Consider the following 17,918-nt stretch of genomic DNA (forward strand, 5'->3'; position numbering starts at 1 on the left):
GCACACGGGCCTACAACATTTCCGCCTCCATCGGAAATGCAGCCGCCGCAGCCGGAATTTGAACCCGTGACCTGCGGGTCAGCAGCCGAGTACCTTAGCCACTAGACCACCGTGGCGGGGCAGGCAAAAGGTAAGGCGGAGGGCATTCGAATTTTGGGCGCTCTTGTTCCTAGCCTAACCCATTAAAACCTAACAGAAGCTAATCAGACGTGATAGGATATTAAACTAACAAGCATAGGTGCGTGCAGGGTTTAGGGCAGTGCTTCACCGCAGCGCACTCCCCCACCTGCCCCGACGAATGGTTGAGTCCGAAATAGGCCAAGCTTCGGAATATGCACGCATAAACGAAATGAAAATTATGCACTGGCGTGATTCTCACAGCAGCCTGCTTTTGGCTTTGTGCTTTGTGAGAGTCAGAATGGTGAGCACACAACTCTTCAAATCCGTGACAATATAATTGGTTCTCGTCCGTCAATTTCGTGAAAAAACCTGTATGATCATAACCCTGTGGCGTAAACAATAACGAGATATGTATCTTTGAGCAAAGGAATCAGGCAGACTTGACACACCATTTAAATCATTAGAGCCCCCATCCCCCCACCCTGCCCAGTCCGCCCTTTGTGGGCCAATTTATGCTGCAAAAGAGTGGCTACTTGGGCTGGTTGGTATTGCATTTTTGAGAAAAATATACTTTCTTAGTGCACAGGGAACGTTTTCAGAAGGTAGATAGAGCCGAGAGATGCATTCTGTCCTATCTCTCGGCTCTATCTTCCTTGTAAAAACGTTCCCTGCGCATTAAGAAAGTATATTTCTTTCAAAAATACAATCTATGCTAATAACCCACGTTACACTGAGTAGTACACACAGAACAAGTAAGGTTTGCAAACGAATGCATGGTCGTCCATTAGTGTCATTATCATTTAGTATGTTTATCTAACTAATTCTGAGCGTTGAGTAATCGAAGTTGGGCGTCCTTTTATTCAACAGCGTGTCGGCTCCTGCTGCGGGGTGTGGGAGCCGTGTTCGGTCCCATGTCGTCGGTGAGCGGTGAGCACGTGAGTGACGTGTGCAACAGCCTGAACGTGCCGCACCTGGAGACCCGCTGGGACCCGGCTCAGGAGGCGTACGACGACTCCCTGAACCTGTTCCCGGACCCCGCCGTGCTGGCAGAGGCCTACGTGGCCCTGATGAGCCACTGGCAGTGGCGCTCGGTGGCCATCGTTTACGAGGAGGACGAAGGTACGAGCGATAGGCGCGCTCTTCCACATGCGTTCGTAGAGCCCTGATTTCCGTTGTTTCACTCAACGCAGCGTACTTCTATCAATCATTTTTCCCCATGTTCCTGACGCAAATGCAATTACCTTCTCGCACGCATCGCGGCCATTGACCATTAGGAGCAGCTCCACAATGTCATAGCCAATTTTTTCAAAAAGAATTCATTGATGGGCTAGTTGGTAAATATCAGAATATATACCGAATAGTTTTGGACGTTGTTTGTTTTATTCTGGACAGGAGATTCGCTAAGCATGAAATGATTTATCCCGATACTTTCTTTATTGTTTAATTCTTAGGAACGCTAATTAATTAATTATAGATATCAAGTGCCAATTGCCAGTTTCGAAATAGGTATTGCATGCACAATTTAGGAAGAGTATTGTCTAGTGACTGGACCTGAGGGTCATAATGAATGAAATGAAGAGAAATTGCAGATAATTGGTGAAACATAGCGGGTTATCTATAAGATGAGTTAAAAAACAATACGGAGAGTATGTAACGCACATCAGAATGATCAGTGTGTACATTTTTTTTTCGAGTGCACTGACATATATGCTGCAAGATTATCTACTACATGCAGCTGCTGTACTACGTCATAAATCGTACAGGTGAAAGATAAGAATTTATTAGTTGTGCCTCCATTAGGGTAGCTATGAGGCCACAATCTGCTGGTGCTTTAAATCGCCAATGAAAAGCCCGAAGGGCGCTCTTTCAAAAAAAAAAAAAAAGATCAACCAGCTCTGTTTTGTAAACACCGATGTAAGAGCGAAGCTGATTGCGTTCCCTTCGTCAGGTGAACACATTCGTTTTAGAATTCTTTCAGAGGCCTTGTATTCCTGCTCTTCGACACTTTATTCAGCTTCGAGGTGGTAGTATAGCCACCTCTTTTTATAACCACGAAGTGTCTCTTGAGTGTGGTTTGGCTATATTAACGCGCCCCACATTTCTTGTGTTAGCTGTCGCCATTTTCTTTTTTAACGGAAGTTGTGTGCGGTGGAATTCACTCATTTTCTGTGGCACAATCGTGTTTATGATGACGATAGTTTCTTGACAGGCAACGCCGATTTCTGCGGCACATACCCGCTTGCTGGACCAACTGTTACCTTCATATGTAATGAATCAATGGTGAGTTGCGGGCATTCGCCAATGTGGGTGGCGCACACCCGTTTATGATACCCACATGCATTACCACGTATCCCGGATACAAAAAGATCGATTAAGACCAGCTTCACCACTAAAATTTCGTCATTTGCATACTATACAGTGAACTCGTAGCATCAGATGTGGCCCCACAGACGTTGATCTCACACTCGTTGTTTTCGGTTGACATTTATTTCTTCGTTCACATAAATTAATTTTTTTTCATGTTTCGATGCAGAAGCGTTTTTACTGGTGTTTCTCTTTTTGTTTTGAACTCATAGATGCAATTTATCAATAGTAACGGAAAGTCGCCAAAGTATCACATTTCCTGTTTAGGCTGACCACCACTGTACAATCCAGATTAGAACTATCATGGACAACAAATTGCTTTCAGAGTCCTAATACCAACCCTCGCCTCTCATTCTTCTTCCTCTTCCTCTCAGCATGCACCTTATTTAGCATACCAACCACTTTGACACTGTGGTGTGGCTTATCGACTAAGGTCCTGCTCCGCTAAGCTTGAAGACGCGAGTTCGACTCCAATTCGCGGAAGTTGTCCTTCGACCAAGGCCGAATAAAAACATCGAGCCCCGTGAAACGCTCATGTTTAGGTGCAATATAAAAATTACAGGTGGTCAAAATAACCCCATGTTCAACATTTCAGCGTTCCTTGCAATAGCGTTATAGTTGTAGGTACATAATACTCTAAAATTGAATTTTAAGCACCTGCAGATGCTTCAGCGAAAAAAAAAAGGCAACAGTAAAAATGCCAGCAGGTGGCCGTATTGCGATTCTTGCGCAAAAAGTTCACATTGGCATGCCGCATTCATTGCGAACTTGCGCCCAAGAGCAGTGCGTCCAAGCGGTTGGCACAACTCTGCGGATGGCAATTCGAGTGCTTTGCCCCCAAAAGTTTTCCATTCTTCTATGGCCCGTTCGTCTGTAGCGACAAGACTCGATTGAAAAGCTGCTTAGGGCGTTTTCAACTTGAGCAACGCTATTTCAGGCCTCTTTTTAAGCCAAGCATGTGTTACGCAAGTGCACGGACGATAACTCGCGCGCGAGATGGCGTGACCAGAGAATTCGAACATATTGGTGCTCTTGACCGATGTCTTTCTTTCTCTTTTTTTTGCATTTGTGGCTGTCGTTAGAGAGGAGCTTAATCTTTATTTTGTTGATGGGGTGCAGGGGTATCTTTGAAGTTCGATAGTCTTGAACTAGCTGACACATTTAGTCTGTCGCAGGTAATCTCTTACTGGTATCCTATTTATTATTATTTGTGCTTAAGGAGAGACTATTGGACAGGTGTAGCTGCGGCTACATGTTTTCTTTTACATTGTAGTTTGCATCGTGAACATGTCAATATGCGTAAAACAGCGCGACATTTACACATCAGAGAACAGACACATTACTTATCCAGCTGCAACAATCCAATCGTGTTCGCAAGGACAGTGTTCACACCTCATAAATTTAACACACCTGAAACAACCGCTCTCTACTGAAGAGTTCGTCAAGACAATCTCACAGCAGCCTCCGGGCATTTTATGGCACCTTACACACAGCTTTCGCAAAACAAAGGCCGACAGGTGTGGAGTTCAAGGAGTGAACGAAAACGAGAGATACATGTGACTAGAAGAGTGTGTTACTAATTAACAATGCAAACTATGATTTCTCTCTGTTTGTGTTGCTTCGGAAAAAAATGAAAACATTCAAAGGCCGTCGGTATTGCTTCGTGAGCACAAAAAAATAGAAACGCTACCCATTTTTTGCTTTGAAGCGTTGGCTGCGGCAACTAATAAAAAGAAAACACTCGAAAGACTACTTTGCAAACGGAAGGGCGTATTTTGCTGCCATAAGATATCAATAATAATAATAATAATAATAATAATAATAATAATAATAATAATAATAATAATAATAATAATAATAATAATAATAATAATAATAATAATAATAATAATAATAATAATAATAATAATAATAATAATAATAATAATAATAATAATAATAATAATAATAATGCCTTGAGTTTTGAGTGCCAAACCCACGATGTGATTTTGAGGAACGCAGTAGTGGAGGGCTATTGAAATTCCGGCCATCCGATGTTCTTAAACGCGCACTGACTACGCTAAATACACGGGCCTCCATGTATTGCGGAGTATTGCGTGTATTTCGTGAAACATTTTGCCTTCATAGAAATTCGATCACCGTATCCGGCATACAGCACTCACAAACAGACAACGCACCCGCGCGCCCACGTAGTACATGCACAAACACGCAGAGAGTAGTCTGGTGGTGAATGTTGCCATCGTGAAAATAGTTGAAGAAAACTAAAAAGGGTACCTCAGATTTTGCTTTGTTAATATGAACAACCTTTGACTAACTTAATACTTTTTTTTCGAAGTCGAAAGAACAAAATTACTGTTATTACTGATTCTTCCAGCGCATAACAGCCGTTTTCGAACAGTAAATGCTGTGGCGTGGTAAAAAGTTACGTAGTTCGGCTTGTTTGAAAGTATTGTGCCTTGAAACTTCTTCGTAACTGCAGGCACGAATTGCGCAAGAATTGCGTCCCTTTGGTAGCCCTGCCTTTGTTGTGCCGGTATATATTAGCACGTCTTATCTTACATGAGCTACAATATGAACTTCACTTCCTTCTGCAGCTTTTCTTATGTGTTCTTCTAGGTTTTATTCTAGGACTTGTATTCAGTCTCACTGCTGACCACCTTTGTCTTGTTTTAATTGAAAGTTACTAGTTTTCTTTATTGGGAGTGGGGGGGGGGGGCAATCATTTCATTTAGCGAAATAATTACGCACCATGGTGGCGTGGCGAAGGGTGCACAAGCCCCGTAACCCCCCTTCCGATGTTTCTTTTTTTTTTGGGGGGGGGGGGTGGATAATAGCATACCGAGCGAAAATTTAACATTTCGAGGAGGTGCTCTCTCCTTCAGAAATAAAAAGTGTACCTCTTCCCCACCCCTCTCCCCGAAAAAAAATTATACTGACGCCCCTGACCCTTCATACTTATTTCAAATGAGAACTTAGGAAGAAAAACGTTGAGAACATCACACAACAGGTACTTCCTAATTGCTGTGCTGCACCTGAAATGTGTACCGGTGAAGAAGTAAGGCCTCCAGAAACGAAACACAGGGCAAGAAGGCTGCTGTATTCAGCTTGCTCCAGCCTGGAGTAATACATGCTCATAGAATTCAACGAAATGGTACAAAGAAGTAAAGTAAGCGGGTGTAGAGAAAAGAACAGCACGCGTTACCTAAGCCTCCTTTCGGGCTGTCATATTGACTCAAGCCGAGATTTGCAAAATTACGTAAGCTTGTTTTTCTGAACGGGCTGCTAAAGAGGCATGGTCAACCGAAATTGCCTTCCAACGTCGTAACCTCATTGCCGAATTGATATTTACGCAATCTTTCTTATGACTACGCCACACTGAGCTACCATTTTTGTTAGCGTTTACGGCAGAAAGACAGTTTTCAGTTGATCTGCCACGTGGCCACACAACCGAGGTCGTTGCGTACTTCATAAGCATAATGGCATGTAACGACCAACAAAACCAAGAACCCCTCCACCCTACTCCGCGGCAATGAACGCATTTCGACCCCAGCAACTTTGTCATTCAGCATTCAGGTGTGGTTGCACTGTGCTCACGACGAATTCGTGATGAGCAAAAGGTCAAGGGTTCGGCTTTCGGGACCACACAGGCCACATTTCGGTGGTCGTGACATGCAAAAAGACGATGTTTCAGGTACATTCTAGTACGTTTTACTAAAGACCAGGTAAATAATTCCGACGCTGTTAAACAGCCAGAGCATTAGAAAATATTCTGGGATGCATATTGTCGATGACGTCATGCTCTGCAATCTCACAAATCAGCAGGAACATTGCTACTATTTCTCGTCAAAGAGAGCTCGACGATACTGTTCGTAAATCCGAAGTACTCAAACTGCTTGTGCTTCCCTTCCTCGTGTGTTCACTCTCTTTTTATACAATGATATCATAACTCTCCAATTTCGGTGGTGGTGACGTACGTTAAAAAGCCGCTAGGGCCGAGCGTAGTTTTTCAATAATTGAATTGAGTGGGCTTCTAAGCAATCAGCCGTTACAGATATTCCAAACTAATCTTGTATCAAGTTGACCTGTGATTCCGCGTTGCCAAATTTTATCGTCACCCGTACGTCGCCGAGCGACTGTTAATCTAGCCAGTAGCAACTGAAGTGTTGCCCTGCCATGTGCGTTGATTAATGTCCTGTTCCCCGATATGGCGGAAGGAAGCAGTTAGGAGGGGTATTGTACAATGCCAAAGAAAGAAAGAAAGAAAGAAAGAAAGAAAGAAAGAAAGAAAGAAAGAAAGAAAGAAAGAAAGAAAGAAAGAAAGAAAGAAAGAAAGAAAGAAAGAAAGAAATCACCTCCGGCACATGGACGGAATGCTTACTTTCCCCCCTTTTCCTGATAAAGCGAGGTCTCTTGATATTTTTTTTTTGGGGGGGGGGGGGGGGTTCGGGTTTTGTAATGTTTACCTTCTTAACCATCTCCAACTCATCCAGGGCCACTCGTACAGAGCAGCAAACCGGACACATATTTTGTCTAACGTTCCTATCTGTCCATTCTTTCATGTTTCTCTCCACTTCCTGTGTATGTTGAAAGAATGAATGAATCAATCAATCAGTCAACAAATCAGCCAATCAGTCAAATAATGAGCCAATCAACTCTCAATCAAGGCTCTCTTCGAGCTTTTCTGTTACGCCCGCATCACAAGTGTTAGTATGAATGCCTCCTTCTCTCCTCCTCGCAGAGGTAGCCGAGATGAAGGGCCTTCTCGAGGAGCTGCGGGAGGCCGACATCGATGCGGACCACTACGCGCGCAACTCGACGGACTCGTTCCGCGATGTGCTCAAGCGGGTCCGGGAGGACGGCCACACGCACATATTCGTCGCCATTGAGGAGGAGGACACCGAACCATTCCTCATGCAGGCAATGCAGATCGAGATGCTCAACGATGAGTACAGCTACCTGTTTCGCTCGCTGGTGAGTCCTTCATAAACGAACCTATAACATACATGGCCTCCAAAAATGCGCGCTGACAGGAATCCACATAGAGATTCCTGAAATGAGCTAGATAGGACTCTGGCGCTGTGAACCTTCAGCGACCGTGGGAATGATGGGTAGTACACAAATTTGCCTAGTCTTAGCACCAGCGGGACTCGGAGGCACTTGTGGCTTTGCGTGTTGTTGTGTTTTGGTTTTGTTTTGAATATAAGAACAAACCATTTCGAACTTTTTCACACGATTTGAATTAGTAAGCCTAAAAGGTTAAAGCGTTAAAGTGCAACGACTAAACCTTCGCCGGTTGTCGTCTCGCGACAAAGCAGCTTCAAACCACGCGATGTCAAATGAAGCCGAAAGAACGAAGGTAAGAACGAAGATAATTTGTGCGTTATCCCTCATTCACATGCTCGCTGAAACGCCGTGCTATAGAGCTCCTACAGTTACTAGCGCTGGAGTTCCCTCTAGGGTATTCATAAAAATCTCTACGGGAATCCACCAGCGCACCGATTGCGAGGTCATGTCACGCCATTCAAACCTCGTCTGCACTAATTGGAGAAAATTCGTTGACACAAAAAAGGCGTCCGCCTCGATAGTAGAGTGGTTTCGGTTCCCGAAGGTGAAGGGTTCAATTCCTGCTGTGGCGGTCGAGTTTTCATGGAGTCGAAATGCTAGAGGCCCGTGTCTGACCTTTCTGCTTTCTCCTGGATTTTTCTCGATTCTTTTTTGTCCAAGTTTGTGCTATCATGTACCTCCTTGTAACTCACAAAACAAACATTACTTCAACCAGCTTCTTTCACCTTGGCAGCGTGACTGCTTACAAGCTAAGCTAAGAAGGTGGTTTCTCATGCATGTAAAAGGAACGGTAATTTTACAAATCTTTGCGCAGGACTTCCACATGGCCGACCTGAATGACTTCATTTACAGCAAGGCTAAGGTCACGTCGCTTAGGATAGTGGACGTGGATGATCCGGTGGCTGCCATGCTTGACAAGAAGATCGACGCACTCGAGGCGGCGAACGCGCCTACCGTAGCTGCGCCAGGTGAACAAGAGAAAGAAGAAGACTACGAGGGAGACGACGATGACCACGTCAAGTTTCCCCTCAAGCTGTCCGTAAGTCATGCCAGAAGGCGCAAATCATAAGAGGCATAAATGGCCTGTTTTGTGCAGCGATGCCCACGCAACAGCACAACTGGCGACGGTTAAGATAGAGAAGGAAAGTTATTACCTTTGACCCCTCATTTCGCACCTCACATGAATCATCACCTTCTAAAAGTAAGACGAAGCATTCGTAGAACAAAAGCATACTTCAATTACAATTCAGACCAGAGTTCCCTTACCCGCCACTGCAACCACGTGCAATGTTCAAAAATCACCCGTCATTCAATACCGAGCGATATTAAAATGGCCAACAACATCCATTTATATTAGGCTTCGTTGCTATGATGTCGCCGATGGGAATTTGTTTATTTCGTCAAACTATTTTCTAGTTAGCCTCAGTTTCTGAGCTATAGTTGTTATTACAAAGCTCGACAGTCAACAGCTATCATATTTGCTGCGCAACCACGGCTTTATGTAGACACTGACGGGCTGAATGGGGGGGGGGGGGGGGTCCCCTCAAACATCAAAAGATGGCCTTTGAAATTAAAGATTTACAGTTTTACGTTTTAGCGTTTGACTAAAAAGAAACGGGGCAGCCACGCCATAAACCGCAATTCAAAAGGTCCATAAATTTTTCTTTAAACAGGTGAAAAAAAATGGCAGCATATCCACGGAGTGAATGATGGAGAGTGGGGCGAAGCATTCGTCCATCCATGCGTCCGTCTGTGTGACCGTCCATGCGTCTGTTCGTGCGCCCGTCCCTGCGTTCGTTCATGCATCCGCCCCTGCGTCCGTTCATGCGTCCATCCATGCATCTGTCTGTGTGTCCATTCGTCCATCTAGTCAACACTCCAAGTCCCACCATCTCGCATATTTTTATCATATATTCCCCGTATAGAAGCATCGCCATTCAGTGGACATTCCAAGGACTAAACGAGAGGTGGCACACGCACACTTTCTTACGGCTTGCGCTTCGGGTCTACTTCCCACCTTCAACCACCTTGAGTTCATGGTATACACTAGTTCACTGTATTCATGGCACTGCGGCCCAATGCTCGCTAAACCTTTCTAAAACCAAGGAGGTTACGCCCAGCGAGTATAACGTACCAACCTTTTCCTGTCAGATACTGCTCAATGTACATGCCAGTGGCTGCTAATGTGAAATGAGAGACAGGAGGATTCAGCTTTTAATTTCTTACGGCTTGCGCTTCGTATCTGCTTCCCCCCTTTAACCACCTCGAATTCATTCATGGTATATACTAGTTCATTGTATTCATGGCCCTGCGGCTCAACGCTCGCTAAACCTTTTTAAAACTAAGGAGGCTACACCCAGCGAGTATAATGTAGCAACCCTTTCTTGTCCGATAGTGCTCAATGTACATGCCAATGGCTGCTAATGGGGATCGCAGCGTGCGCGTTGACTAAAAGCCGAATGCTCCTGTCTCTTATTCCCCATTAGCAGCCATTGGCATGTACATTGAGCACTATTTTTATTGTTAAACAACGCACAGAAGAAATCTCTCACCGGCACCACCTTGGAGGTCAAATGTTATACCTATTTCGGGTATGTGCCACTGGTGGTTACGTACTACGAGGGACGCTCAAGCCACGCCATAAGGAGCTTCGCCCCTAAAAAGACTCGTCACTAAGGGCTCTTGCGAAAGAAATTAAATGCGGGCGCAATCCGGACACACTCAGAAACTTTATGAGATGACGCTGAGTGAAGGATACTTGAGGGCAGATGTGGCATTTCCTTCGTGAGTCAGTGCTAAAAATTATACGCCATCCCCCATAAGGGAACCGTGATAGGATTGGAAGCAGTAGCGGTACGCACCGCATCGATCCGGTTGCAACGGACGTCGATGCGGGTGCTGGAACAACGTTTTGAAGCGAAACCTAGTGTAGCCTTTACTCGAGTAAGTGTGTTTTTTTAAACGCAGTAACGCGGGAGGCGGGTTTGATTTCATGTAAGTTTCATCGCAGATAAATGAGCCGAAAGATTGTTTCGACTCGACGTGTGGTTGAGCTTTGCGGGTGGTAGAGAGGGTAAAGCGAGAGAGAAGTGTGTCGCGAGCGGGTGGAGGAGTCGACAGCTGTGGGCGCTGCGGCGAGCCTGCTGCGAGAACGAAAGAGTGTGACGTCAGCATGCACCTGTGAAGGAAGCATGTGAGGGGAGCGTGAAGTCAACGCGCAGCTGCGGCGTGACCTACTTGGCACCGCTTCAAAGCCTGCGGCGAGGGGAACCCGTTGCAGCGCGTTCGTACGGACGCACGTACATACTGTGTTACACACGTGCGTCAAAGAGCTACTCAGCATCTAATAAAGAATTAGGTGATAGGGCAACTAACGACGACCTCGTCCCCAGCGGCTTCGCACAGGGCCCATCTTTTGTATAGGCACATAGCGCACTGGCAGTGTTGTGGGCTCCCGAAAGAGCGTGGTCATCGCAACGTAGGATGATGGTTGATGCTAGCATGTTTCGATACTCTTTCCTACACCTGCTCACTTCATACACACGCTGAGACTGACTTCCTACACATGTTGGGTTCTTATGCATGTTTAACCTGAAAAGCTTTGACGCCCCATCAAACGCCAATAACTGACAGCTGGCGTCAACCCGAGCGACGTAAGAAAATCATCATGGGACGACTCCACTATATGATGTCACCAAATGATGTCATCAAGCCGTCGGAGATGGTCAAAATTCGCGGGGTCAACATGACATCGCATGACGACGTTATCACGTGACATGGTCACTTGGTGAAAGGTGGGCCGATCACGGAGGCGTTGCAAAAACAGGTGAGGTACAGCGATCTCGCAATGCCTCGGATCTTTAAGGCAATACAAAACCACGTTAGGTGAATAAAAAAAAAAACTTTCGGAGTTGGGTGGGGTAGGATCAGTACATCAAGTGAGGGAAAAATAATTAAACGGCTGTTGCCTTCAAGTTAAGTGTATGCATAAAAGAGCAGATGTGTGTGTGTGTGTGTGTGTGTGTGTGTGTGTGTGTGTGCGTGTGTGTGCGTGCGTGCGTGCGTGCGTGCGCTTTTTCAAGCTGCTAGGGTCACCTAACCCCAAAATGAAATACATAGCCAAGCCAATAACGCAAACGACGCATCGAGAAAAGTCTGCAGTTATTGCACTATATAGAGAAGAGAACAGGCCCATAAAGGCGTGGTGTGGAGGGCGTACTTAGACGAGATATCCGGGCAATAGTATAGAGAGACTCAAGTACGCTATAGAAAAGAAAAAGCATGGCTGAAGGGAGTGAGCGATATATTAGCGCCAACATATTGCAGGATAGCGTTGTCAGCTGCCCGCCGTGTCGGTCCTCGTAAAATGGTCGTAAAACGGGATCTGGCTTCTCTTTAGCGCCTAATTATTCAGACGGATCTCCCTTCTCTGTATATACTAGAGTGTTTTTTTTTCTTTAATCTTTTATACTTTCTATACGCGCTCTACTTTCTATACACGCCTACATCTGGTGCTCGTTCTGGTCAGCCGTGAACTCCAGTTGATGTTTGCAGTGGGTCTATGCTTACGTTGATTGCGATGTGACGCGCAAGAGAGAGAGAATGGAAGGAGTGAATAATATGATTGAACGTAACACGATGTCTGATTGCCAGCGAGATAGAAGCCTCACAGCCGAAGCCTTGGTTTACATACACGACCGTATTTTATTCAGGACGGCCAAATATGATGAGCGTCTATGACGCACGTATGTCTGCATCAGTTATACTTGAGCGTAATTGGAAGCGCGTTTTTCAATTAGCGATGTTGGCAGGTGCCACGATGCCTTCTACGCCACAGCGCAGGCAAACTTCACAGAAAAACACCTTAGATCGATAAATAGATAGATAGATAGATAGATAGATAGATAGATAGATAGATAGATAGATAAAAAGATAGATAGATAGATAAAGAGATAGATAGATAGATAGACAGATAGATAAAAAGATAGATAAATAGATAGACAGATAGATAAAAAGATAGATAAATAGATAGACAGATAGATAGATAGACAGATAGATAAATAGATAGACAGATAGATAGATAGACAGATAGATAAAGAGATAGATAAATAGATAGATAGATAAGAAGATAGATAAATAGATAGATAGCTAAATAGATAGATAGATAGATAGATAGATAGACAGATAGATAAAAAGATAGACAGATAGATAAAAAGATAGACAGATAGATAAAAAGATAGACAGATAGATAAAAAGATAGACAGATAGATAAAAAGATAGATAGATAGATAGACAGATAGATAAAAAGATAGACAGATAGATAAAAAGATTGATAAATAGATAGATAGATAGATAGATAGATAGATAGACAGATAGATAAATAGATAGATAAATAGATAGATAAATAGATAGATAAATAGATAGATAGATAGATAGATAGATAGATAGATAAAAAGATAGATAGATAGATAGACAGACAGACAGACAGACAGACGGACAGACAGACAGACAGACAGACAGACAGACAGACAGATAGATAGACAGATAGATAGATAGATAGATAGATAGATAGATAGATAGATAGATAGATAGATAGATAGATAGATAGATAGATAGATAGATAGATAGATAGATAGATAGATAGATAGATAGATAGATAGATAGATAGATAGATAGATAGGTGGGGTTTATTCTCCCAAAACCACCTTATGATTATGAGAAACGCTGTAGTTGAGGACTTCAGAAATTTCGACCACCTGGTGTTGTTTAACGTCCGCCGAAATATCAGCACACGGGCCTACGCGAAAAAACCTTGTGCGATGGGACGCGATAGGAGAGTGATGTGAACTATATGGTAAGGTCAATGATGACGACAAGGACGCACGGATCTCAGTGCGGTATGCTCTTGTTCCGAGCATTTATGCACCTCTTCATGTATGACGTCATAAAAGAAGAAGAGTGGCTAGGACATAAGTGCATAAGGAATATAACGTTGAGCCTACTGTGTTCTTCTGCGCAATCTACGGTTGAGCAAAGGAGAACCGCCCGTCATAAATACGCCCTTTTGGGACTCGTGAAGCTCAACGTGTCTACGAGAAATTTTTCTGTGCTCCGTGGACAAAGTTTGAATTAGACAGTTTCATTAGCTTATTTACTTTGTTTGTTCGAACCGAGTGCTGTCAGCATCGTGGTTATATGAACGAGGCATTTCATTGGGATGTTAAAATTGGGTATTTTTGCAATGTGGCATTTCATTCAAACCGAATGAAAAACGCGAGAGAAAGTGTCAATTCGGTAGAAAATGTTTTTTTTTTTTTTTGTCAGTCACCTTATACACTTGCCAGCTAACTAGCTAGCCCACTCACTCTCTAACTTTTTTTTCGTTGGTCACTAAATTTCGAAAACCCGAAGGTCGCGGCATCCTGACCGTGGCGGCCGCATTTGGATAGAAGGAAGAGGCTATAGGCCTGTGTGCTTATTTATGTGCACGTTAAAGAACATCAGATGATGAAATTTTCCAGAACACTCTACTGCAGCATTTCTCGAAATAACAAGATGGTTTTGGAGTGTGAAGCTTCCAGAATCATTGTTATTATACCTTCGAAGACACCTGAATCACTCACTCACACACACACTCACTCACTCACACACACACTCACTCACTCACTCACTCGCGCACTAACGCACCCACTCACCCACCCACTCTCCGACACTCACCCACTCAGGCACTGCCTCACTCACCTTCTCACTCCCTCTCCCACGCACTCACCTATCACGTAATCACTCACACACTCGCTCACTCGCTCACTCACTCACTCACTCACTCGCGCACTAACGCACCAACCCACCCACCCACTCTCCAACTCACTCACCCACTCACTCACTCACCTTCTCACTCACTCTCCCACGCACTCACCTACCCACGTAATCACTCACTCATTCATTGACTCACTCACTTATTTACTCACTCATTCACTCGCTCGCTCGTTTACTTCGAAAGACGACGACACCTAACTTCTTCCACTTCACTTAACAACGAAGGCGAGGAGCCTGAGTAACTGGAACGCGCTTCCGGGGATCGCCGCTGAACAGTACATGAAGAGTTGTTCCCCATGGGAGGTTACTAGATCTTCGGTGATGAATGCCGCACCGCGTTACACGCCACGACACCACGACGGGAGGCCATGCTCGCGACCGTCCTCAAATTGCAGGCCGCGGCGCCATAGCGCGGCTGGTCCTCGACTTGTGCGCACTGCCCCTCGACTTTGACCGTGTCGGAGTGGACGCGGGAGTAATGATCCGAGCCGAAATTAAGGACACTCGGCGGCGTTGGCAGCGAGGACACTGAAAAGGCCGAGATTATACGCAGACGCTCCCGCGAGTATTCCGTAATTGAGTTCCGTGTCGCAGTCGCTGTACGTGAAGAAACTACGTTACGAAGAAAAAAAAATGGAAAAAGAAAAGCGCGGAAACGAGTTTGCTGGACTCTCGGTGCGTCGACTGCCGGTGCGATTCCTCTGACGTTTTGATATTGTCTTTGCTGATGAAGATGGAAATCTGTGCGAGCAGTGTTTGTGAACACATGTGTCTCTGAACGTCGGCATACATTTGTGTTTGCGCATGTAATTGAATGTGGGCGTTTGCATGCATGCCTTTGTACGCACCTTTGTGTGCGCGCATTCGCACGCGTACGTAAGCATGCATGTGTTGCACATGTGTGTGCGGACGTGTGTGTGTGTGTATGTGTGTGTGTGCGCGTGTGCGCGTGTGTGTGTGTATGTGTGTGTGTGTGCGTGTGTGTGTGTTTTTGCGCTTAGTTTTGTGTGTGTGCGCGCGCGTACGTATATGCGTGGTGCGTTTAGAAAAATTTATTTACAGCATGTACAGAACACAAAGGCTTCATACCATTCCAGTAACAGGGCATATACACTTCGGCACATCTATATTTCACGACTAACATCACTACGTTACAGTGAAGACATTTGCTCTAATATACAAGACAATGTTGGCATATATGTACACAAGAACTCAATGCTATATCATGATACTTTGGTATAACGATACAAAAGATGCAATGAAACACGATATGTAACAAATGAAATCATATAAAACAACTCAACGGGCGCTGCTTAGCACCAAGTCGGTCGAAAAATGAGTTGTATCCTTTCGTGTGGTGCGTGCGCGCGTTCATGTGTGTGTGATCTTATGTGCTTGTGTGCGTGCGTTCAAACGTGTGTGCGTTTATGTATGCGTTCGTGTCTGTATACACATACATGTTTTCGTTGTGGTAGGAGCGCGAAATAGCCTCAGCAAAACGCGCCAACCTACGCGGCCATTTTAACAGTGTTGATTTCCGGCTGTAAGCCCTTTTTTTCTTAAATCCCGCTGTATCTCTTTGAGGAACTAACTTTTTCTATGCGAGAAATAGCAAGACAGAAATCAAATGTTCTTCGAGCGTGTCAGCGCTTGTGTCCACATATACTGAGTGACTATTCTTGTACATAAACTCCGAGTGGCATTACCATGAGGATATTGCTACAAGTGTTCAACTGAAACAGCAAAATAATGATTAAAGTCATTGCTTATAATTTGCTACAAGAAGCAAGATAATCACAGCTTAGACAAAATTAGTAAGCACAGAATAGGTAGGAGCCTAAATTGAAGGTTCCCGAATATGAGACACGTTGCACAACGCAAACGCAAAGCCATCCATTTTTTTTATAAGCCTCTTCACAATGAAGTTTTTAGGAACGAAGCGCCTTATAGCGACACCAATTTGTCCCTCGTAGCTGTTGTAGTATGTAACAAGTATAACATTTTGACCTCCAAGGTGGTGCCGGTGAGAGATTTCTTCTGTGCATTGTTGAACAATAAAATATAGGCTCAATGTACATGGCAATGGCTGCTAATGGGGAGTGAGAGACAAGAGCATTTGGCTTTTAGCTAACGTGCCCGCTGCGATCCCCATTAGCAGCCATTAGCATGTACATTGAGCACTATCTGACAAGAAAGGGTTCCTACATTATACTCGCTGGGTGTAACCTCCTTAGTTTCAGAAAGGTTTAGCGAGCGTTGAGCCGCAGTGCGATGAATACAATGAACTAGTATATACCATGAATGAACTCGAGGTGGTCAAAGGTTGGGAAGTAGATACGAAGCGCAAGCCGTAAGACAGTAAAAGCCGAATTCTCCTGTCTCTCATTTCCCATTAGCAGCCATTGGCAAGTAGATTGAGCACTATCTGACAGGAAAAGGTGTCCACGTTATACTCGCTGGGCGTAACCTCCTTGGTTTTAGAAAGGTTTAGTGAGCGTTGGGCCGCAGTGCCATGAATACAGTGAACTAGTATATACCATGAACTCGAGGTGGTTAAAGGTGCGAAGTAGACACGAAGCGCAAGCCGCAAGAAAGTGTGCGTGTGCCACCTCTCGTTTAGTCCTTGAAACGTCCACTGGATGGCGGTGCATCTATATGTGGAATATAGGATGAAAAGATGTGAGATGGTGGGAATTGGAGTGTTGAATAGGTGGACGAACGGACACACAGATAGATACATGGATGGACGCGTGAATGGATGCAGGGGCGGATGCATGGACGAACGCAGGTACGGACGCACGAACAGATGCACGCACGGGTGGGCGGATGGATGCATGGACGGTCACACAGACGGACGCATGGACAGACGGAAGCAAGAACGAATGGACGGATGAATGCTTCACCCCACTCTCCATCATTCACTCCGTGGATATGCGACCAATTTTTTTTAATGCTGTGGCTTACAGAGCTTATGAAATTGTTTTCATGAAGAGCTCGTAAGACAAAGTGTTTTCCATTCGTCAAAATTTATTTACCTTATTCTCCACCTACGTCTTGGGACAAGTTTCTGAAACCATTCTTCATTTGTGTAGACGAACGGCATAAAAGCGAACATTGTCCGCCACTTTTACCACGTGAAAACGCGCAGACTTACATTCTTTCACTTCAAATGACCAAAGCTGATGGATATATTAGGAATCGATGACTGTATAGGCAACGTCAGTGATGGCTGGCGAGGTTTCACGTGCGGAAACCATGGTATGGATACGAGACACGTTGTATGGCGGAGGGCTCAGAAATTCAGACCATCCGGTGCAGTTCAACGTGAACTGAAACCACGCTGCGTAGTACACGGGCCTCTAAAGCATTTCGCTTCCTCTGAAGTGCAACCGTCGCTGCAGGGCTCGAACGCACGACTTTTTGATCAGAAGCCGAGCAGCGTAACCTCTGTGTCACTGAGGCGGACTTGATATACAATGCTGGGCTCTGAAATGAGCGAAATATTGAATCTTCCCAGTTAAAAAAAGAACATTGGCCAAATATCTGCGTGCCAC

The 17,918-nt window shown here is 44.8% G+C and overlaps 1 protein-coding gene across 1 annotated transcript in view; it reads left to right on the forward strand.

The window, feature by feature from the left end:
• Positions 1-17,918, forward strand: part of LOC119173908 (glutamate receptor ionotropic, kainate 2) — a 124,299-nt gene that overhangs the window by 50,693 nt on the left and 55,688 nt on the right. Inside the window, exons 3-5 of the mRNA XM_075895251.1 lie at positions 988-1,239; positions 7,223-7,455; positions 8,363-8,587. Of these exons, the coding sequence (XP_075751366.1) occupies positions 988-1,239; positions 7,223-7,455; positions 8,363-8,587 (710 nt within the window). The remainder of the gene's footprint in view (positions 1-987; positions 1,240-7,222; positions 7,456-8,362; positions 8,588-17,918) is intronic.

The sequence above is a fragment of the Rhipicephalus microplus genome, chromosome 5, assembly GCF_043290135.1.
Source record: "Rhipicephalus microplus isolate Deutch F79 chromosome 5, USDA_Rmic, whole genome shotgun sequence".
NCBI classification, from domain to species: Eukaryota; Metazoa; Arthropoda; class Arachnida; order Ixodida; family Ixodidae; genus Rhipicephalus; species Rhipicephalus microplus.